The sequence below is a fragment of the Hippoglossus stenolepis genome, chromosome 7 (genome assembly GCF_022539355.2).
Source record: "Hippoglossus stenolepis isolate QCI-W04-F060 chromosome 7, HSTE1.2, whole genome shotgun sequence".
Classification (NCBI taxonomy): domain Eukaryota; kingdom Metazoa; phylum Chordata; class Actinopteri; order Pleuronectiformes; family Pleuronectidae; genus Hippoglossus; species Hippoglossus stenolepis.
The window spans coordinates 10187621-10211669 of NC_061489.1; the positions used below are offsets into that span (position 1 = coordinate 10187621).

Below are 24049 nucleotides of genomic sequence, written 5' to 3' on the forward strand. Positions count from 1 at the left end.
ATCTCACCTGCTGAAAACTCCCCTGCCTTGTATAATGACCTAATTAAACCTGGGTTGTTTTTCCACTTGTAATTGGTGGGATTGCTGAGCAAGCAGACCCACTATATGATCCTGAAAGTCCAGATGTTTTGCATCCTCTTTTTTTGGTCATAACGAATGCAAATTCCTCCTCTTTCCAAAATGTAACTTACTTAACAGAGAGACTTTGAGCCTCTGAGTCACAGCAGAACCATCCAGCTGCCTTGTCGACAGAAGCAAATCACACCCTTTTATTTGAATCACTCTGTTTTTCATATTTTTAACTAACACTCTTTTATTAAGCTATATACCCTACAAAATAATGTACAAAGCATATCATAAGTTACCCCCACACTGTATTCAGAATTTGATTGAGAGGACAAATGTAGAAGAAATAGATGTGTCTCTGAGGAACTAAAAACCAGTAGCTCACTCTAAAAAAATTCCAAAAATAAGGTGATTGACAAATGCAAAACAATTGCGTTTTTTTTTTATTTAGAAAACATTGTCTGTTTGTTGTTTTTTCTTTGTGTCATATATGTAAATATATATATATTGTTTATTTTTTCGCAAATTTTTTTTACACCTTTATGACTGGACAGCCTGAAAAAGAAAAAATTGACCAACAGGAACAAAACATGACACAAATGTGTGCTGCAATGTCATGTAACACTCAGAGTTATAGGAGTGTTTTGTGTTGTGGGTTTTGACTGAGCAGCAGGATTTAAGGAGGTGCATCAGGAAGGAAGCTGGTGCCATCACCATGGCAACCCTAATTGGAGCTGGCTCCACCGATGGACATTTAGTGATGAAGTGTTTCCTCACAGTTTAAACTGGAGATACTGTTCCGGTGCAGTTTAAGTCAGGTGAAATTCAGCAGTGGTGAGAAAGACAGTAAATAACAACGTATTAAAATAGATTATTACGATTATTATTGCCTCACAGAACCAGAGACTTAAATAAGAGAGGTAGGCCTCCTCGACACATAACTTGTGCAATGCAGTTTATCTTGAGCTTTCTAACAGCCTGCAGCTTTTCAGCTTTAACATAGACTGTAAATAAAGATTGATGACACATCTCCACTTCCTCTCACTCTCCAGACATGAAGCCCAAACATCCGGGATCAGAACTTTGCCATCTTGAGCCGATGACATCATTTGGAGACATAGTCTGAGCAGAAACAATCGAGGGGAGGAGCCGTGGTATCCAGGTCCCACCAATACACACGCTCAACTAATCGTGAGTCAGTCTCAGCTTTCAATCAACACGTTTCACCATGTTTTTTTTTTATAGCATCGAATAAGAAATTAAAACCAAAATGAACGCTTGCAAATGACTAACAGAAGCCACCAGGGGGCAATCAAGACACTTCTGGGAGCTTTTCATGTTGTCAATCTTCATAAATACTCTATAAAGCTTTACATTTTTATACTTTCTTACACAAAGCAACACAGAGGCTGACAATTATCTCTTCTCCTCCCCCTCAAATTTCCCTCAGTCAGTCTCTGCCTAATGTCGCAGATTCTGCTCCTTTTTTGTATCTAGTTCGGTCTCTTATATGTTACTCAACAACTCAACATGCACTCAACCTTGACATGCTGGATTTAAGTTCTTCTTTTGCTTCCTAGTTTTATATTAAAATATTCTGCATCAAGCAAGCCGCACAATGTTTAACAAATACCTGCTAATTAGACTCAAGTTGTTTAGGCAGAGCTCTGCTAATAAAACTCCATGAGAAAAATCTACATTACATTCGCATTAATATTTACTGCACTACATTTGCTTTCCATTATTGTCTTTAAGTATCTTAAATCAAAGTATAAAATGTTTGTAATATATAGTGTCTCAATTATTCTCATAATACAACACTACTGGTCTTGTGTAAATGGCTGACGGTTGTCACTTCTCACTCTGTTGTGACATATTGAGAGTTGGGACGGTGGTACAGCGGGTAGAGCGATTGCCTCACAGCAAGATGGTTCTTGGTTCAAACACATATTTTGGCCAGGAGCCCTTTTATGTGTGGAATTGCTTAATTGGAAACTGGAATTGTAAGGGACTGTGGAGAGTGGTCTTTGTAAGAATATATATATACTTGTATAATGTAATAGATATATATGATAGATAGATGGATGCATTATATTGACTGTATATAATGAATTCTTGTAATATTTGATGAATATTTGTGGAGCGGCTGAGTGATGGCGAGTGACAGACAGTCTCTAATCACCTGGGTTGGTGGCTACTGATCAGGGAGATGTCAGTCAAGCTCCAACACATTTATTGGTGTAATTAGGCAAAACAAGTGAAAATGTCTGAGTTGATTTACCACAAACATGTAGCAGCTTTGAAAAACCATTATATTGTCTCTGATGTGTGATGACCTGGATTGAACCAGTTGCCCACCAGCAGCTTTGTTTTGCTTTCTGCAGTTTCCCATTTCCTGGCTCATTTAGCAGAGTAAATGCCAGAGGTGTCAAACAGTGGTGAATGCAGGAGGTGTTCATTAAAGATACCGTGACATCAGTGTTCACATTTGTCATTGTTGTACTCTTACCTTTTAATCATTTCTCTGTTTATACCGCGATGGCTAACATTTCAGTACAACAATGAGTGAATAGCTTTTTTTGCCCCCGGTGTTTTTGGCCTGGTCACTTCTCCAGGGACTGACGGTGGGTTTGTATAGTTAAGTGTTGCTCTGATTGAGGTTCTCGCCTCTGGCAATAAAAGGTCATCATAAATAATTAACAAGAGGAAAATGTCATCAGGGAAGGGCGGCAGTAAATAGAGGTGTTAGGTAACCGTGGGGGTGACTCCTACACCCTAAATTCTCCTCTGCTCTCCTTCCATTTGACTTTTTATAAAACAGACCGCACCCATGTAGGTGACGTCAGTACAATTTGAAATAGAGGGATATTTACATGTAGCCTCAGTGTTCAGCACAGCGGGGTAGCTGTTACAGCAGACAGACGGATCGATCCCGTATCAGTTTCCTCTCATGTTGTTTATCCTTTTAAACTGTGAGATTTTGACCTATTGCGTATATTCAGATCAATGAAGAGAGAATTCTTTATGAGACTCCCACAGAGTGAGTCCATTGAAATGATTCCGAGTTATGACTTAAGCTCTTTACCTCTAATTAAAATTCTAATGGATGCCCTTATGAAAATATGTTTAATGACCAAATGTCAGCGGGAGACCTTCAACTGGTGTCTGATCCATCTCATTAAGACTTAACACGTGTGTGTGTGTGTGTGTGTGTGTGTGTGTGTCATTGATTAAATCAATTTAAATCAATCATGAGCCTAAACGGGGATTGTTACACACAAACAACTAAGTTGCTGTTGCTTTTCTATATTTTTCCTCCCATCTGAACAATGTTTGACAACATAAGACATTATTAGGACACACAAGCTATTTATTTATTTAGATTTTCTCTTTTGTCTTCTGAACACTGGTCATTAAACACAATGGTTACAAAATAATCACTGTCAAGGAAAGAGGACACAAGTACTTTCACATAAAAACTTCAGGATCTACTACAAAGATGTACACAATAACAGAAAAAGGTTCAATGCAAATTTTATGCATCAACATTTAATATCCGATTAAGATGCTTTTTTTTTAATGATAAAATCTAAAAAATATCTGGTTTGTTTAGGGGATTTCTTGTCCATATATGTCAGGAAATCTGCAACGTACATTTAGTATATTATTTACTGGAAGTATATATACAAATACATTAATTGTAAATACTTTATATGATGTGTATGTGCATTGCATTTACATAATCCTTACCAAAAGCTTTAATGTACAGCCACCAAGTCACACTTACATTATAGTCTAGTTCTTACACATTAAACAACAACCAATTGCAAAGTCTATCTTATATGCAGATGACACTGCTCTATTCATAGTCCAAACTTGTTTCCTTACTGATGCCTTCTTACCTTTTGTATAATATCATACACACAGTTGACAGAATACCACTGATTTACTGTAAAGCACTGAGCTGAGGTCTGTTGATGAAGCTGCTGCTCAGGATCGTGGTGAATGTTGATGAAGTCGAAAGGTGGTAGTTGTTTTTTGCCCTATTTGCCCTCATGCTCCCACGGCACAGGATCATTTTCGTCTGTGTGCGCCCCCGTCTCCCTCTCGTGCCAGAAGTGCTCCAAATCAGGCAACACTATTCCATCTTTGAGGCTCACTCTGTCCGCGTCTCTGCCTCCTCCTCGTCCTTCCCCTTGTTCGGGCTGGGTTTGAGTGTCTCTGCTGGGATCCTGGCTGTAGCTTGGCTGAAGGCTCCTCTCTCCTCTCAGCTGGACTGAGGTCTCTGGTCTGGGGCAAGGTGACTGGAGAGAGGTAGGGTTGTGCGGTCCAGGCTTAGGCTTGGACGGAAGTTGTTTGCGCAGGGTGAGGCGCCTCCACAGCCCCCTGTAGCCCTCTCTAAACTCCTCGGAGAGGGAGAGGACAATGAGAGGGTTCACTAGCGACAGAGAGAAGGTGAGAAGCAGAGCGGAGACGGTTAGAAGAAGGGGGGGCGAGGGGACGAGTGGCTGAGCTCCTTCCATTTCTTTTTCTGCAATATGACGCTCCCAAACCCACACCACCCACTGTGGAAGCCAGAGAATAGACATAGCCACAGTCAGGCTGAATAACATCAAGGTGAGCTTTCTGGACCTGATCTGTGTACGCAGATTCTGACTTTTACTGGAGCGGCGCTGGCACTGGCTGTAAGCCCTCCAGAAATAAATCAGTGCAAAGCTGAGAGGTGCACAGTACACCCCCAGGGGGTACGCTTTGACATACACGGTCATGAAATCCTGGGCTTCAGGAGGAACCATCAGCACACACACAACCCTGCGGATTCCTCTATGCAGTGTAGCGAACAGCCAGTGCGGGATGGTGACAGAGCAGGCAGACAGCCAGATGAAGAAGAGCACCACCAGGATGGAGCCCAGGTGGATGCTCACCTGCTTGGTGGGGTTGGACACGTAGCGGTAGCAAGATTTGGCCATGACCGCCACGGTCAAGCTCTTTGCAGCCATGCAGGACTGGAGGAACCAGTCAGCCGTCTTGCACACCACCCAGCCCAGATCCCAGCTCGCCTTGGAGTAGAAAGCAGCCCTGAAAGGCATCGCAAACGCGAGCACCAACCCGTCAGCAAACATCAAGTTGAAGATGAGGGAGTTGATGAGGGACAGTTTGCCCCGACGTGCATTTGAGAACAAGATGAGCATCGCAGTGAGATTACAAGCCACACCCAGGACGCAGATGACTCCCAGGATGGCCGGCACCAGGACCCTCAGCTCCCCGGGTTTCAGGTGTTGGAACGAGCCATGTTCGATGAAAGACCACTTGTCTATGGAGCTGTTCAGAACAGTCGCATTGTTCCCACTCAACTTATCCATCCTCTCCAGAGAGATGGTGATCTGATACAGGAGGAAAATATGCAAAATGTAAAAGGCAGCAAAGAGAAGAGAAAGTGTTAAGATTGCTTTGACAAAAAATACGTATCTAAAAATGTCTCCTCTGAGTCTAAACCTGTTAAAATAATCGCATCAGACAACGTATCGATTGACTATCAGTCATCACAGTCGAGCTCCTGTCTGTCTCCGAGTTTACCGTCAAACACAATGATGCAGCTTCTGCCGCTGGTTTTAAAGATGCTGTGTGATTGACAGCTGCTGTCCCCAGCTGCCAAAATGTGCGTTAACCCACTGCCTCGCGGGGCCAATTAGAAGAACTCTGCATAATGTGCACAGTACGACATATGCATGTGTTGGATTTCTAATTAGATTAAATGTTTGTGAATTAGTCTGAGTTAATAGATATTGGTGGGTAACTATTGATTAAAGATTTTCTGGCACAAATTCAGTAACAATACAGCTGCAGCTTTTTAAAAATGGGTCACAAACAATCTAGGAAATACATCATTGGAAGCCTCAATCTGAAATTCAGATAAATTATGTCATTTGTTGATTGTATGAGTTATTTGAATGGGTCAGCAGCCTTCATTTAAAAATAGTTTTTTCTGTTATTTAAGTGATAAATGGGTGTTACACGAATAATCAAGAAATTAAGAAAATCGTGACAGTTTCTATTAATTTGAAATCACCCACCTACTGTGTCCGGTCACAGACCGTCTTTGCCACAGCCAGACTGCTTTTACACTCTTTGTCCACATGAGGACACCCTTGTACCGTAAGCAGCAAATCACATCGTCAACGCAGTTAACAGAGGAGGTACAACAACACAGCATTTGAACTTGCACATCTTTATTCTTTTTTTATTCAAAGAAAGTCCAGTAAGCATAAAGACTGCATGGTAATTAATTGCATTTCAATACATTCTGAGCTATAAAAGTTTTTTTTTTGTTTCAATTAGAAGTGTCACAAAGGAGGTTGTCTAGAAGACATCACTGTTTAAAGGAATCACACTTAATAATTCCCTGATTTCACAGAGTTCAGTTAGACCTTTGACTGCTTTTCCTTCGATGGGATCTGGCTCGTAACACAAAATCGGAGACAAGTGAGGACCGAGTGCCGGAACACGACCTGCTGCTGTTTCACGTTACACGTCCTCGTGGACAAGCAAGGCCACAAACTTAATTGGCTTGAGAAAGCGAGGGATATATTGATAGTGCCTCAGATGATCTGTAGATGATCTAATATCTAAACGCAGGCTGTCAGCGTCGTCGGATTCAGATGTAACACATGCAAAAACAAGATCAAGAGCTGGCCTACAGGATTATGTTCTGCCAAGAAATCTCAAGTTAACCTTCAATAATATTTTAACGTGAGAAGTTTACAGTTTTACCATCTACAGATCATTTTATGCACCATCGACATAACCTAGATGAGTGACTGTTTTCTCTTTCTCAAGCAGGAATTTTGCAGAACTGTTGAATTGTGGCTTTTGTCATGTTTCTTGCAAACTGATAGCGGACATCTGACTGACGGCTGTGTGGTGAGAGCAACAATTACTTTCTATACATCACAGCGTCCACCTATGAACTCACAAGCACAAAGCCGGTCAAGCACTTTTTTTCACTTTGGGACCTCAGTGGAGCTTCTTTTTTTTTCATTTTTGTTTGTAAAGAGAGATAGAACGAGAGAGAAAAGAAAAGAAAAAACAAAAGAAACATTTCTAAGTTAACATTTCATTTGAAACATTCACACTCCTGCCTTGTACTCAGTTCCCTCCCCTCCCTCCCCTCCCGCGCCCACGACATTGAACCCCCACATACCAAAAGAAGGCACCACAGCTTCTAAACAGACTCACTGACCGAGAGAAGGACTCGAAATAAAACAACAGCATTAAATAAAACGATTGACACGGCCTGGAAAGGCTTCATTCACATTACAGACTACAGCAGTCTCAGCAGGGAGACACAGAATCGGTGCTAGAAAGACTGTGTTGTGTCACAGGCGGAGAAAAACTCAGTCTCTTCCTCATCTGTAGGAACTGCAGCAGGTTGCACTGTCTGACACCTTGCACATGCACTGCAGCATGAGCAGACCGAAAGAGGGGGGGCACTGTTGCTACATGAGAGTTAGCCACCATCATGTAAGCTTGGTTTCTGTCCATGTGCTCTGTTTTACGTCGAGTGTGCCCACATCAGCCCCTTTCTCCAGGGTCCAGAGGGCTGCTACATCTTGTTATTCATGCAGCCATCCTCTTGTTGCATAAATACACAGGATTCACTCCCCCGGGTGTCCGCATGGCTAAATAAATAAAATGACAGGTCAGTTTGAAGAATGAAAAGTCCATTCTCGATTTCAAGGAATCTTTTTCCACTTGTTGTATCCAGGTCGTATCAATTTTTCCACTTCCCAAAATCCATTCTGTCCACTTTCTCACTGGATGCTCAATTCTGCACTTCCTCAGCCGAGTGGCAGAAATTATAAGACCAGCAGCAACAAGACGTTTAGGGAGAGGAGGAGAAGGATGTAGAGAAGGGGTTCATGTCTCCTTCTCCAGCCCAACCTCTCCCTGCAGCCCCCCTTCCTCACGTGTGCGGCGGCCAGGGGTCAGAGGGGCAGGTCGCCCTTTAGTTCACCTTGTCTTGGAAGATGTAGAGGTTGTTTGTGGCGGCTACAGCGATGATGTTCTCGTGAGGGTGCCACGTGGTGTGAAGGATCTTCTTGCTGAAGTCTAAGCTGTCCACGCTGATCTCATCCTTACGTCGTTTCCCACCCACACACACCTGGAGGACGACAGTGGGGATAAAGAGGCATTAAGATGAGATTGAGAAGTGTAAATTAAAAAGGTTTTCAGTAATGTTAAGCTGTATTTATACAATTTGCTGTGTTTTTTACTGTCAAAGGCAGTCCAAAGAATTGTTTGAGCTGTTCTGGATCAACTGAATAACAGAAATTAGTTTTTTTTCTCTTAATATGCGATCCCAGTGTTGCCAGTAGCGTATCAAACTGAACCACTGACATCCTGAAATAGACTTGGAAGAGATTGGGATAATGTTGCAGCTTCTTGATCAGAAGATAAATTTCTCCTTGTGCATTTTGATTGAATGACATTTTTAAAAAATGCTTATGAACAATACGAGACCTTACATGTTGATATTTACTTTTGAATATTTGAAATCAGCAAATATTCTAATTTGAAATGGACTGCATTAGTAAATGGACTACATTTATATAGTGCTTTTCAAGTCTAATCGACCACTCAAAGTGCTTCACAGTGCAATTCACAATCACCCATTCACACACACATTCATACATAAACCTCTATACACAAATTATTCTATCACACATCCTCCACACACTGAAGAAATGACCATCAGGGGCGATTTTAGGTTCAGTATCTTGCCCAAGGACAATTCGCCATGCAGACTGAAGAAGCCTGGAATCGAACCAATGACCTTTCTGGTTAGTGGACTAACCGCTCTTCGTTCTGAGCCACATCCAATAGTACAACCATTACATTTTTTTTATATTTTATTAAAATTAATTACTTAAAAAACCAATGATCAAAGTAATTTCTGTTCTATTTTATGAAGAGACCGTGGCATTTATCCAAGACGCTTGAGTTGTCTGGTTGGGTCTCTTGCTTTATAACAGTACATTCACTTGTGTTTGACTCGATATAGGTTCATTTGTTCATGTGATATGAATTGCTTTACCTTGCGAGGCTTGAGAATGGCTCTGGGTTTGCTGTTTTCTCTGGACGCTTCCAGTGTGACGTCACGTTTGGTGTTCCGGTCAAACATTCTAAAGAAATTGTTGTAGGATCCCGTCATTATGACACTGTGGAGATAGAGAGGAGAGTAGATGATTATTGAGATGGCTGGATGGCTGGATGGATGGATGGATGGATGGATGGATGGGGGGTCTTACCTGTCTGTTCCATTCCAGACACACTCAAACTTGTCAAAGATGCAGTCATTCTCATACAGAGAACAAAGTTTGCCCCGTAAATAGTCGTGAACCTGAAAAAACAAACAAAATTAAACCGATTGGTGGGATATGATCATCGTTTTTAGACATCTTAAGTTTGCCTTTCCACTTCCAGCCATAAGCTGCACTAGCATATGCTCCACTTTCAGTAATCCGTCAGGACCTGGTGACCTTCGCTAAGATATAAGGCAGTTGGAGGCGGAGCTGGAATTGAAAAGAGAATCCCCTGAGCCCAGCTGGAGGCCTTATCAATCATGACCTGCCCTAAGATGGCTTCCCCTGATCAGACAGCGTGGATGTGACCCCGGTGACCGCACAGTGGGAGGTTATGTCCTTCTGGTTGCATCAGCACCGACACTATCTGTTGGGCGGTCACCTCTTATAAGCCCTCCTGGGGTAATCGCTGACACTGTGACACTGCAACAGGATTATGCTGAGTGATTAGTCTGAAATCAATAAGTTTTAATTTGATCCGCGGCCTAACTGTTATTTACCAACTTCACTAGCTGGGAGTTTTCTTCTAAGGCTTTCTAGCTGTCCGGCAGGCATGATGAATCCTTACCTGGTACGTCTCCAGTGGCTTGTTCTCCATCTGAAGGTCCCACACCTTGACAGTGAGGTAGTCCCTTGTCATCAGATAGCGCCCGTTGTGGCTGAACTTCACATCCGAGATGGACGAGATGATTTCAGAGAAAAAGGAGCGAGTGGAAGGATCCTCCGGCTCCTCAAAGTCTGGGAGAGAAAAGAGCAAAAAGCAGTTATCTTCTGACAGAGGAAACACATTTTAACACTGTAGGAGGTCGCCACTTTAAAGAGGTGTTTTCCCTCCTGCACGTCTTCCAATCATTCAAAGGGAGAGAACACAAAGCAGATTCTGTTTGGGTGGTGGGGGCCCTTCATTAGCGAACAATGACAGACACAACAATGCCTGGATGCAGAGTTTTTTCTGCAGCAGCTGCATGTCTTCACAGGATTATTTCTGTGTGTGTTTAGGGAGCCAGTCGTGGGTCAGCATGCTGGGTAAATATTGGTTATGATTCATATTGATTTTGGCAGCTGCTCATCTGTGTGCAGGCCAGCACGCTGGGGATAAGAGCCAGGCATTCCATCGTTAGCTGTCAAGTTATTGTTCCTCCTCTTTTCCTCCCCCCCTCTTGCTCTTCTCCATCTCTCCAAAAATGCCCCCGCTATTCTCCCCACCCTCCTTCCATCCCCTCCCTCCTCCTCAGCTGAGGCCAGGAGAATAGCTCTGTCAGTGGGGAGTCTAACAAGGGATGTGGCGTGAGAGATGAAAAAATAGGGGGATGAGGGAGGGATAAGAAAAACAAATCAATGTCAAAGTCCTGGGCCCATTTGAGACCTGCTGGATTTTGTGTGTGTGTCAGTGAATGAGTGGTTGTGTATAAATGGGTGTGTGCAGTGTGTGTATGTATATATGCATGTGTGTGCATCCCTAGATGCCCTCTCCTCCCCTCTCACTCCAGGGGTGTATAATAGGGTCCCTGGGGAGTGGGCAGGGGAGCTTTCTGGTCCCCCTCTCTGAGTCCTGGGGCTCAGCGCTTTAGCAATCCTCTCCTATCCCTCTATCCTCCTTCCATCTATCCCTCATCTATCCATCCATCTTCGCTCTAATTCTGATTGATAATAACAGCCTCCCAGATTTATAGGGAAGGGATACAGTATGAGTGCGTGTTTTTGTTGTTTATGTACGAGGTATGTGTGTGTGGGAAGAAGGGAGGGCATTACACATTGCTCTGAGCCATACACGTTCATGCAGTAAAACAGTAGGTCTGTAACTGACCTGCCTGAGGCTAATGAGAGCACCTGCCTGCTCTGCGTGTGTGTGTGTGTGTGTGTGTGTGTGTGTGTGTGTGTTTGTGTGTTTGTGTGTTAGCCTTTGAATAACATAACTTGAAAATTACTCCCAGATTTTCCTCATCCCAGTATTTTATTTATCTCTCGAACGCTCAGGTGGAATTTAACAGGCCATGTTGGCGCCTGGTCCAGTGAACACGTCAATATGTCTGAGGAAATGACTGACATTATTGAACAACAAGGTGTGTCCATGAGGGACTAATGCGATTGCTTTTAAGCCATTGATTTTTCAGCGAAAATGTCAATGTATTCATTATTCATTCGACCAAAGAGTATGCATGTGATGGTAAGCTTTAAAGAAGGCCGTTCATTGTTTGAGACACAAACACACAGATTTATTGACGGGTTATCAATCCTGGTATATTGAGGTGGGGGGAGGCTGCATGTCCATGCCACACAAAGGTAGAGCTGAAGCAGAAAAACTGAGAGTGAATTTGCAACGTTGGTGTTACCATGTTGCATGTTTATCTGATTTTATGTTTTTACAGTTCTATCACTTCTCCTCACCTCCACCAAGGAGGTTAGGTATTCACCCCCATCAGTTTGTTTGTTAGTTGGTTTGTATGTTTGTCTGTGTGCAAGTAAGATTACACAAAAAACACTGAATGGGTTTCCACAAAACTTGGTGAAAGGATGCAGTATGTGTCAGGAAAGAACCCATTAAGTTTTTGTGCAAATCCGGATGAGTATTTGTTATATCTTATATATATATATATATATATAAGTTAATATATATACTGTATATATATATATATATACACACATATATACATATATATATATATATATATATAAAAGTTATTAGTTATTAGTTCCACATAATGGACTAACAGGCATCACAGGAAAGAAAACATATTCAGAAAAGTTTTCTACCAAACTTTGGTAGGCTTATTTGCTTGCTCCTTTTAAAATTGTCCCATCTTGCACTGCATGGATACTCACATTTGCAGTGCGTGTCGCAGAGTGCAGCCTGTCTCATGTCACAGAGGCGTATTGAGCCCTTGCTGCTGCTGTAGGCAAAGGTGTGACAGTGCTGTGGATGAAACTCTGCTGAGGTGATCACCTCCGTCAGCTCCTCCATGTTGGCTGGTTTGATGTCCACAATGTCTGAGAGACAGCGCTAAGGACAATGTCCGACTTGTGGACAGCGAACACAAAACTCAAGTTACTTACAACTCAAACTAATGGGTTAGTTTCCGCCCCTGCGACACAGTAGCTCCGAAACATAAAATCATTACGTTATTTACACTATTAAGAGGATACTGAAGCTGCGATCAGTGATCTCCAGGTTCCACAGGTTTACCCTGAGGTCGTCAGTAGAGATGTACGTCTGTAGGTCGGAGTTGACGGAGATGGAGTTGATGTGGTAGGTGTGGGCATTGCTGAACACACGCCTGGCTGTAGCCTCAACCATCAGGTCCATGGGCTGCAGCACCGGCACCTATTGGAGAAGACGGTTCAGTTAGAAACAGGGGAAGAAGAAATGTGAAGTTCTACTGAAAAGGAAAACAGGACCATTGTGAAAAATTGCTCTAAAGCTGGTTTCTTAAAAGCCCTCTTAGAGGTTTATCTGTACATGCATTCGGCTTCTTGCTTGTATAGAAGTTTGTGTGTTTGGAATATTCAGCACGTGTTTGTGTGTGAGTGTGTGTGAGCATATCCCCAGGGATTCATATGACATTTACTCCACAAATCTTAATGTAACAGAGTCGGTGGGGCTGAGGAGCTGCGGGGCTGTTTGATGAGCTGGTTCAATCAGACTGTGAATATCTGTTTGCTACACGGTTACTCAGTGATCTCATCGCACATACTCCTCCACAGTTTCTCTCTCTCTCTGTCTCTCTCTCTCTCTCTCTCTCTCTCTCTCTCTATGTCTCATGTTCAAGTCCTGTTCTCTTGTTTGTGTGTTTTTGAGAGAAAGAGAGACAGAGAGAATCAATGTGTGTTTGTGTGTGTGTGAGCGAGAGCGAGAAGGAAAGAAAAGAGAGAACGTAGAGGAGGTGGAAAGAGAGATGGCCCGAGGGCATCGCTAGGCCCTGCTGAGGAATGATAACTGAACCCTGCAGAATTAAGACAAGCTCTTTCTTTCTCTCTCTCTCTCTCTCTTGCACATACACACTCACACATATTCACACACACATATATACACACACAGAGTTTCACACTGCTGCTCCATATCAAAGACCCCCAGCACCAGTCTGCATGCAGCCCCCCGTTGGCCAGATAAAACCCAGACAAAGAGAGGAGGGAGGGGAGGGAGAGAGGCGAACAAATCGGCTGCTTCTTCTCTCTTTCTCTCCATCGTCGCTGGCACCGACAGAGAGACATGGCAGCCCAGCAGGCTGCTGTATCTCCATGGGTGTCACTTCATTTCCATGTCTTTCAGTGGCCGTCCAGAGAGACGTGGACTGTATTAACCCATAACCCCCAAACACTGACAGTTACACTGCTCCGCTTGGCCCCTGCACCTTCACAACAACCTAATGCATCCTCATCCTTACATCATGTAAAGAATATTTTAAAAAACGGAATAATTTATTATATATGTTCCTTCTTTTACACTTATCTATCTAGAACAGAAATTAAAAGTCCTTTTTTTCTCTTAAAGCAGCACAGACAAAAGAGAAAATATACACATTTTGATCGTATTTTATGTTTGAGGGAGATACTAAATGATGACCTCATTATCTGGCTACATTTTTGAATTAATATTTCCGAGTTGCACCCTCTGCTCTTTCTCGCCCTGAGCAGATTTCACAGCCTCTAAACAGGATTGCCACAGTCCCGGCCTGTCCTCCAGGTTGCTATGATCCCCTGGCCAGCCAGACAAAGAGGGACAGACACGCTGAACACAGCACTAATCTACTGTGGCAGACACACACACACACACACACACACACACACACACACACACACACACACACACACACACACACACACACACACACACACACACACACACACACACACACACACACACACACACACACACACACACACACACACACACAGTGCCCGCCTTCTTTGTGTGAAAAGTGTTTTGCAGAGTGATAAGAATGAGACTCAGAGCGAGAGAAAAAACAATTTTCACCTCATTGCACATATCGACCACTCATTCTCACTTTCTTCTGCCAGTCTGAGTTAAAATTTGCCCAAACATGGGTGTTGGATGGTGTCAATCTCATTGATCAGCACTGAAACGCACCATATGATCATCAGCTGCTATTTAAAAGAGAAACAGTGTCGACTTTGAGATATATATAATACATATACATATACAACTGCATGTGTTGATAAGATGTTCGTGCAGGATTAAAGGCGATAACGACTGAATGCTAAATGTCGATTTAATCAGCTTATCTGTACTGTTCTTATTCAGACTTCAGACCATTCTATGTGCCAACTGAGGATAGGCTTTTGTCAGTTTTCAATGTCTCACAACAGGAAAATTTGTGCAAATGATAAAAAATAATATTTCAGGCTCAGACTCCTGGCATTGTGCACCTACCATTATAAGTGAAATGTCTGCTCTGAAAATGTCTAATAATATCATGTCTTTCTAGAAAGACGGGTCCATTCAAAACTTTGACTTTTCATTTTTCTAGACTGATGAATTTAAAGGAATAGTTTGACATTTTGAGAAATACACTTAGTCACTTTCCTACCAAGAGTAAGGTGACGATGAATGATTTACTGATACCATTCTCGCGTGTGTGTATATAGATAGTAGCTTAGCTTAGCATGGACACTAGGAGAAACAGCTAGCCTTGCTCTGAGTAAGGTCAACATAGTTCACCTATCGGCACCTCTAAAGCTCAATAATTAACACTTTATATATCATACATTTAGATAATATTGACACTTCATGAGGCTGCACGGTAACACAGTAGTCAGTCAGCAATGTTTACCTCCGCTGAGGAGGTTCTTTTTTCGTCCACTAACCCTGTTTGATAATTAGCTTGCTTATGCAAAAACTACTGGAGGGATTACCACTAAACTTGGTTTTAGAGGACTGATTTATGAGTGTGTACAATTTGGTGCAGATCCAAATACAAATCCAGTGAATTTAAATATGGTTAATAAGGGAACGGAGGTATGCACTCTCCGAGGACCCTTTGAGTTATGCATGTGTGTGTGTGTGCATGGTTTTTTCTCCTGGTTCTCCAACATTCAGTCCAAAGACATGCAGCTTAGGTTAATTAGAGACTCTACAAATATAGGTGTGAATATGACTGTTAATGGTTGTTTGTTGCTCTAAATCAGCCTTGATACGCTGGCGACTTGAGTAGGGTGTATCCCGCCTCTCGCCCAATATCCGCTGGGATTTGTTCCTGTGACCCTCAAGAGATAAACAGTATGGATGATGGATGGATTAAACTTAATGGATTTTGTGGGTTTCCATTCCTTCTACAAGAAGCCTATAAGGTCGCTTAGGTTGTAGCTTGAAATGATTTGTTTTTGTTTCCATAGAAGATTGATGTTTTTCCTGTCGTCAGATCATGACCTGCGGTTTTACTCTGAGCCAAACAGTTACATTTTAACACACCAGCAAGACAGAGCAGAGGTCTTTACTAGAGTGCATATGACATTTTGGGTGGTGTTAGACCTGATGGTTTTGTGTGACCTCTCCTTACCCGTAGCGAGGTGATGGTCGACGGGTCTCGGATCCGTCCGTCTTCATCCTTCAGGTTGTAGCCCTCCGGACGCTTGTCTCTCTCACTGATCTTCCACAGCTTCACTGTCTTATCTGAGATGGATACATCACACAAACCACACACAAAAATCACACACAGAAAAAACGTCTCACCACGGTAAAACTCAGTTACAAGATGGATGCGGGGGGTTGGGCAGCCAATCTGGCATGTAGCTGGGCAGGAGCCAGCAAGGATGATGAATGGTGGCTCCTGTGTAGATACTGATGTAACTGATATCAATCTACAAGTTGACTGCATTTCCCTGCTCCAGTATACGCTCCCTCTGAAAAAAGCCATCTGTCCGCTTTTCAATTCTGCATCACGTAGACACCAGTTACATCCCGGTGTCTCGGTCTAGTGAAAGTGGCTGTCAGCAGCAGTCAGGTTGTTGCTTTTTTTCCCTTTTAATTTCCACAGTGAGTATTGGTGTCAGAGCAGCGAGGCCATCGCCACAGGAACCTGCACCATCTGCCCCAGCCACCGCTAGCACTCCTGGAGCAGCCATGCATGAAGCACCACAATCTGCAAGATGTCTCTCTGCTGATGTGTATGTGTCTGCTTAGGCTAGGGTCCATGTATGGGGCGCGGTGGCACATGATTTGATATATATGCGTGTGTGAGTGTGTTCCCTGCTGTGGCAGCCATGCATGAAGTACTCAATCTGAAACGCCCCGGCTGGTGGCACCTGCTCCGTCAAGCGAAACACCAATACGCTCACAGAGATAGTCATTCTGAATTGATATTAATATCGTCTCCTTTTATCTCAGCTGTACATCTGACTATTCTGCGGAGTAAGGAATGAATCACGCCTTCAGCAAACACTCTGTCATGACACATTTATGGCTCCTTTGGCCATTTTGCCACCTGTGTCGCTCCCGCAAAAGCTGAGCTGAGTGACTGACCATTGGTGGAGAGCAAGAAGTAGGCGGCGTTCTGCTGAGGAAGCCATTTGATCTTGTTGATCTTCTCCTCGATCTCCAAACTCTTCAGGTAGTCAAACTCCGGCTCGTGGCTCTGGAATGTGCTGTAAACATTGTACTCCCCTCTGCGCTGGGGCTGGCTCTTACTCTGAAGGAGGAGGAGGCGACAGAGAAAAGGTTACAGAAAGATTGGATGATAAATAATAAAAGTAACTTTACTTATATTGCAACCTAAAAAACAGGGTTTACAAAAAAAGACAGCATCATGTAAAAGCAGTAAGTACAAATAAAAAGAATAGGAACATTATATAAAGAGGACAAGGACATCACATAAAAGCAAATAAATACAAATAAAAAGAATAAAAGCAATAAAACATAAAGACAGATAAAAAGACAACATCACATAAAGGCAAGTCTGTAAAAATGGGTTTTAAGAAGTAATTTAAAAGAAGTCACTGGATCTAAAAGCCTTATCTCCTCAAGCACCATTAGACTTAGCTGAAGATCTAAGGCTGTGAGCTGGCTCGTATAGGGCCAACATTTCTACTGTGTTTGGGGCCAGAATAAGGCAAGCTTTAAAAGTGATCAGTAAAACCTTAAAATCCATTCTAAACAGAACAGGGAGCCAATGGAGCGAAGCCAGGATTGGGGTGGTGTGATGTCTTATATTTAAATCAGTAAGAGGCCGAGCTGCTGCGTTCTGAACTAGTTGGAGGCGAGAGGGAGACTTTTGAATTATGCCAGAGAGATGGGCGTTAAAGTTGTTTACATCGAATGTGTTATGGAGAGATTCATTCCTTTAGTCGTTTAGGAAATATGCTTATTCACTCTCTCCAGCAGCCGGTTACCATAGCTTCACATAAAGATTTGAAATAGGGAGAAAAAGCTACCCATGCTTTTTCTATGGGCAAAAACAAATCTATGCACCTCCAGTTTAAGTATGACTTTAAAAGGATATCAAATATGTCATATTTATACTGAATGAACATTGAATTCAAAATGCTATATTTTTATGGCTTCTCCATTGTATTAAATAAAAAATACTACATGTGTATTAAATGCTGGGATCATTGGGATCTTAACTGTAATTCAGAATTGAATGATGCTTCTGCATGAAACATGACATAATGATCAAAGCCTCATTGTGGTTAAAGGGATTTTTATCATTCGTGGTGACTTTTAGATTTCCAACCAGCAGCCCTTTTCAAAATACACCTTCCCTTGTTATTTAAAAGCAACTTTAATGTTTCAAGGCTGTGAAATCCTCTCAGCAGAAGGGCAGCGTAATTAGCGTAGCATTGTTGGCATTTCCTACCTCCTGCTCCCTCTGGAAGACGACAACTCTGCCTCCTTTATCCCCGGTGGCCAACAGCTCCCCCGATGAGTTAAACTCCACCGTTGAGATAATGTCAGCTGCAACACAGGAAGCAGAGAGGGAGAGGAGGGGGAGAAAATGTCAGTGTGGACAAAAGCTGTCAAGGTAGAAGTCAGACAAAAAGAAAGCGCTTTCAAGTCAGATGTGGTGCAGTGATTTCTAGAAAACACAGGAGGGGAAGGGGAAGGGGAGGGGAATCTCGTGACAAACCCATAGAGGACTCTCTGGCACTGTTACCCTACTTTTGTAGAAATATGGGTTAGGACAAACCACTGGATGAGTCACTGCATGATATCAACTAATTCAGCACCATGTCTCATTGAAGTGAGACAATCGTTGTCATTTAATTGCACTTCTGCTTTTTATAGGGCTCTTCCACCACGATAATAATGCCATTCCTCAGTCTCCTGTTGGCTGCAAGACCCTGTGCTGCTCCAAGACTCGACTGCTCCTTCATTAAAAAAGAACGTAAACCTTTAAAATGTGTTCTCCTTTGCGGATGACAAATGTTACGCCTACTTTTTAACTTCCAATCTGTGCAGTGCACTATCTGGACGACAGAGATATAACGCTTGTAAGATATAATTGCCTTCTTTTGTCTACACCCCCAACATTTCTCAGTGTCTCTGCATAGCTCCAGTATAATTCAACCAACAGACACCTACTCTTAAGGTAGCTTCTCCTCTCCTCCTCAAACACATACATCTGCTTGGATTTAGGAGAGGCTAATGGTGACTGTAATTATTATACAGCCCTGGGCTAAAAGGGCATAGCATAATGTCGGTCTCTCACACACACACACACACACACAAACACAGACATACACATACAGTGGAGGCTAGCCCTTTGCTTAACAGTGACAATAATATTAGACAGAGAAAAAGAGAGAAAGAGAGAGTGAGCTTGTTGTTTTGTACCCCCCACGCCCTCTGTGGACCTGCTACTGGCAGAGTGCTGAACAGGAGAGGGGAATGTTGCTATGGAGACCGTTTCCATCTCTAGCAGCAGTCGGAGGGGTGAATATGTGTCTGTGAGTGTGTGTGCCAATAGCTCTCAGACTTAGTTGCTGATGCTTGCTGTAATTCAGCAGACAGAGCGAGTGCTGCAATAGAGTGAAACCCTGGTACTGCATCTGGGGGAGTGTGTGCAGTTCAATGCAGTGCACTACTTCAGACAATAGAGTCCCTGCAGACTGGCTCATCTCTTCCCATAGAGCTTTGTGCATGGTGGAAATGCAAAAGCGTTATCGTGTGTGGTGTGCGTGTGTGTGGTGTCCGTGTGCCTCTTCCCCTTGTTTCATTTAATTGTTGAAAAGGAAGCCACATTCAAAGGTGAGACCAGAGGGATTTTTGTGGCCATGTAGGTGGGCAATCCTAATCATATTTGAAACTAATAACTTTTTCACAGAGAAGACACACTCTGACCTAATTACAACCCGGGAGAACCCCACTGACACACCATAGAGTGGTTGCATACACACATGCGCGCAAAAAACACACAAAAGTGGGGTTATCGCTGTTTTATTACCGCATATATTGATCCCCTGGGTGCACAGAGACTTGCATGTGCAACACACACACACACACACACACACACACACACACACACACACACACACACACACACACACACACACACACACACACACACACACACACACACACACACACACACACACACACACACACACACAATAGTGTCTTCTCCCAGCTCCATCAAGCCAAAGCCACTGATGTGAATCGAATGGAATCGGCTTAACAGTCAGCATTCTTGTCTCTCTTTCTCCCTTTTTGTCCTTCATACTCCTCTTTTTCCCAATTTCCCCCACTCCCTCTCTCCATCCCTCATCATCAACACATTAAGTCACTGAAGAGAAACAGTAATTGATGGATGCCGTTTAACGAGTTTACACACGCATACATCCTTCAATCATCTCAGTAAATGAAGAATCGGCAAGAGCCAGTGAGCTGAGACTCACAACGTGATGGAACGCTTCCCTAAATGAGTTTTTCCTCATGCAAATGTATTCTAACCGGACAACCTCGGCCACTGATGGAATTGTGTTTGAATGGCAGCGTGCTGGTTTTTTTCAGATGAAATTTCACTCCAGGGAACAAATTGATTAACAGCAGAGCTGCAGGTGGGCGGGTCCCCTGAATATTTCCGCTTGCATCAGATCAGAATTTTATTACGTGAGCCTCATCTTCAAGGTGGAGTAGGATTAGCAGCTGGCCGGTGATTCAACTGATCAAATGTGTACTCACACATTCTGTCTCTCTCTCACACACACACACACACACACACACACACACACACACACACACACACACACACACACACACACACACACACACACACACACACACACACACACACACACACACACACACACACACACACACACACACACAGCCTCATCAGCAGACCATAACCAGATGAAGCCCATAAATCCTGTGGCCAGCCAGGTCTGACACAGACAGGTCAGCGCTTCTTGATGCATCAGAGTGATGCTCGAGATAACACACATCCATCACCAGTAATAACGCAGACAAGCCTGTGAGCCTGCTGCTGTGATGTGTGTCTGTACCAGTGAAATAAAACGGGCATGGCACCGCTCTTATCTGTTTCTACTCGCCAACCTGAACTGCAATAACACCCTTCAGCATGCAATATAGAATTGGACGTCAGATCAATTGGGTGGAAACATAGATATGCATTGATTCTGGAATGAAAACTGTGAACGAGGAGCCACAAACACAGGGCGGGTGAGTGAGGATATTGAATGTATTTATAGATGCCTGAGCTCGCAACATCTATATCACATAACAGAAGGGGCCACTAAAAGAAATGATTGTGAGTGAGGGGGGAGTCTGGGGACAGAGGTTTGTTTCTCTAAGTAGGTCAACAAAAAGATCGTACAGTGAGTCTCACCGGCACAGACGCCAGCAAAGACCAAAATAGGAGCACCCTAGCTAACCTCTAGACAGCACATAATCCTGTCAGGGGTGAAATAAACCCCAGAAAACGAAGTGGGTCTTGATCCGCTGGCATTGGGAGGGTTGTGTAAGACACACAGACCCAAAACAGTTTGAGTTCATGCATGGAAATACAGTTGTGTAAGTGGCGCGCAGTGATTCCAGGTAGAGGGAGGGACGGGAGCAACATTGTGTTGTGTAAATGCTTTGTTAGCGTTAGACGTGGTGAGGGGAGGATTACAGCACTTGTGCTGAGCTGCCTGCGTCAAAGGATCAGGCCGGGGGGGGGGGGAATTCAGGTCCATTCTCGCACTCTCTTTCCCCCGCCGCTCTATGTTCCTTCTGTGATAATCAACAATATGTTGGTCAGCACATCTTTTCTTCCTGCAACATGGACGCCAAACATGTACAAATTCTGCACATGAAAAGGCCCATTTCTGTTTTGAATTAGCAGCTGATCACAGCTTCATTTCACATTAGCAACAATGGAGATCAAACAAAATGTTTGAATACGCCTTGTTACCTACTGGTCTGGTAGCCAGCCATATGATTAAGGGTTTATTAGGCTTTATTAGCTGCACACAAAGCAACAGAGCACAACACCGCTCTCTTCATCTGAAGAGCATGACTCTTTGTAAGATGTGGAGTGAACAAGCTAATTAACCTGGTTTCTCCTGGATCAACCCCTTGAGATTGAGACAGTGTGTATGTGTGTGTGTTTTGTCTGCATGTGTGTGTATGTGCTCTAGTGTGTGCATTTTGTGTGTGCGTTTGCTTTTCTATGTCCCCACTCTCCCCCCACAGGGAGTTGGGGGTGAAATGGGCGAGACGTGTTACTGCTTCACTCCTCACACTTCATTAACACATCGGCGTTGGAACACATCACACTACAGACACAATACAGGACAGGGCGAAACACGGGGTGGTGAAAAGGAGTGAAATAAGTGATCGATCCCCGCCAGCACCAAGCTGAATACCAAAAGGAATCATTTAGAATGCTTGTTATTTGGTATTCTCTTAGAAACTGAAGATGTAGGGGGGGGATGGTGGAGAAACGGGGGCACACAGAATTATAATTCACCACCAAAACAAAAAAAAAACGCACTCCCTCTCTATCTGTCTGTCTGAGCTGCTTTGGTGCAATCCCTTTCATCTCCCTTGTGTTTGAGGGAGGAATGAATCAAAGACGAGAACGTTGCTGCACAAAACCTGCATCATTCCGCGATGACCTTATCACCAGAACACGAAGCGTGTGGAGTGACGACACGCAGGACGCAGGAATTAGCTATCAAAACTTACAAATGTGTCCCATTATAAAGTCCAGAAAGGTCAAACACTGCTTAGCCTGCGGGCTAGCGGCCCTCCGATTGACTCGCACTCAGTACATCTATCACAGCAGCACCTCAAATCCACTCACCAGGAAGCTCTTTTGCAGTTGAGAAGTAGGATATTATAATTTTTTTGAATTTTGTTTGCAATCATCCTACAGCAGAAACACTACGGGTATTCTTTAATAAATTCTCATTAAAATTTCATGGAGCTGCAGACTTAATAAGAAGCTAATCAGGGGATGAAAGCAGCTGCTGAATAAGGAGTGTGACTCTCCCCAACTTCACAGCTTGCCATTAAGCCCCCGCCACCCCCCACACCATGCACCCCCATACACACACACATAGACATTATCCCTCTTGCGCTTCGTGCTGCGGCGGGGCTTGTGCGTTTTGAGTGTTTCATATAGTGAATAATGGATGGGACCTGAGGGTATGGTGGGCTAAGCTTTTTTTTTATGCCGGGGTCCTAAAGTGTGGCCCCAGGCCGTTTGCCTTGGCACCAACAACTAGGCTCGCTGCCCCCCCCCCCCTGCTCTCATCTGCAGCAGCAATAAAGGCTGTGAGCTCTCTGTTACAGCACTGCATCAGTATTCAGCGGGGCTACAGGGGTCACATCACACTCACAGGCTTGTACTTGCATCAGACAGACGTACAGTGTAAGCGGCGAAGGCAAAGAGAGAGGGAAAGAGGGAGACGAGAGGGGGGGGAGAGAAGGAGGAAGGGATTACACCTCCTACCAATAGATCTTCAGGTCATTGTTCCGGTGGCTAAATTGTAAAGGACCAGAAATCAATAGCAAAGCAGACGTTAGGTTAGGTGCTGCCTCACAGCGAGGAAGCGATTTGCATTTTTTACATCCAGCGTGGTGTTCTGTCATTTGACGGTTTCATCACACAACACATTCAGGTGGAATTAACTAGGAGCCCTGTTGTAGGAGTGTAACAGTCCATTGACTTAACACACACTTATACACAACTGTAGGGACACACAGCCCAGAACCATCCATCCTATCACCATTAGCTGCGTGTCATCTGCAGGCGGCGGGTGAATGCAAATTAGCCCGCAATGTAATTTTCTCTCAGCTCGACAACAATGAAGCTTCTGGAAACTTTGCCTTTATGGTCGAGGGGACGTTGAGATTTCACACCCAGCTATAAATGACCAGCACAGCTTTGCTCACATCAGCGTGGACACACACCGTGTCAATGTATCCGCCCAGGGGCCCAGTGAGGCATGGGATTGGTGCGAGGCAAAGGTCAGCATGAGTGACATCATTAAAATGTGACATCATTAAAGTGTCCTGCCGCTCTGGCATGGCCTGGGGGGAAATCCTCACCAGCTCGCCACCACTGTTGAGGGACCTGTGTATGCATGTGTAAGTGTGTGTGTGTGGTCTGAATGGACCAGGCCTGATGGAACATGTGCACTTTGGTGAATTTATTACT

The 24049-nt window shown here is 43.7% G+C and overlaps 2 protein-coding genes across 3 annotated transcripts in view; both read right to left on the reverse strand.

Moving 5' to 3' along the window:
* Positions 1-3629: 3629 nt before the first annotated feature.
* Positions 3630-5546, reverse strand: gpr151 (G protein-coupled receptor 151). The gene has a single exon (XM_035161793.2). The coding sequence runs from the start codon at positions 5427-5429 to the stop codon at positions 4110-4112; it is 1320 nt and encodes a 439-aa protein (XP_035017684.1). The 5' UTR covers positions 5430-5546; the 3' UTR covers positions 3630-4109.
* A 733-nt stretch (positions 5547-6279) lies between these two features.
* The window catches only part of ppp2r2ba (protein phosphatase 2, regulatory subunit B, beta a), a 45893-nt gene continuing 28123 nt past the window's right edge, over positions 6280-24049 (reverse strand). For both annotated transcript variants that reach the window (XM_035162286.2, XM_035162287.2), the window contains exons 2-10: positions 18239-18336; positions 16906-17071; positions 15944-16056; positions 12573-12750; positions 12252-12416; positions 9997-10166; positions 9375-9466; positions 9161-9284; positions 6280-8227 (exon numbers count right to left, since the gene is read on the reverse strand). In XM_035162286.2, the coding sequence (XP_035018177.1) occupies positions 8072-8227; positions 9161-9284; positions 9375-9466; positions 9997-10166; positions 12252-12416; positions 12573-12750; positions 15944-16056; positions 16906-17071; positions 18239-18336 (1262 nt within the window). In that variant the 3' untranslated portion in view covers positions 6280-8071. The remainder of the gene's footprint in view (positions 8228-9160; positions 9285-9374; positions 9467-9996; positions 10167-12251; positions 12417-12572; positions 12751-15943; positions 16057-16905; positions 17072-18238; positions 18337-24049) is intronic.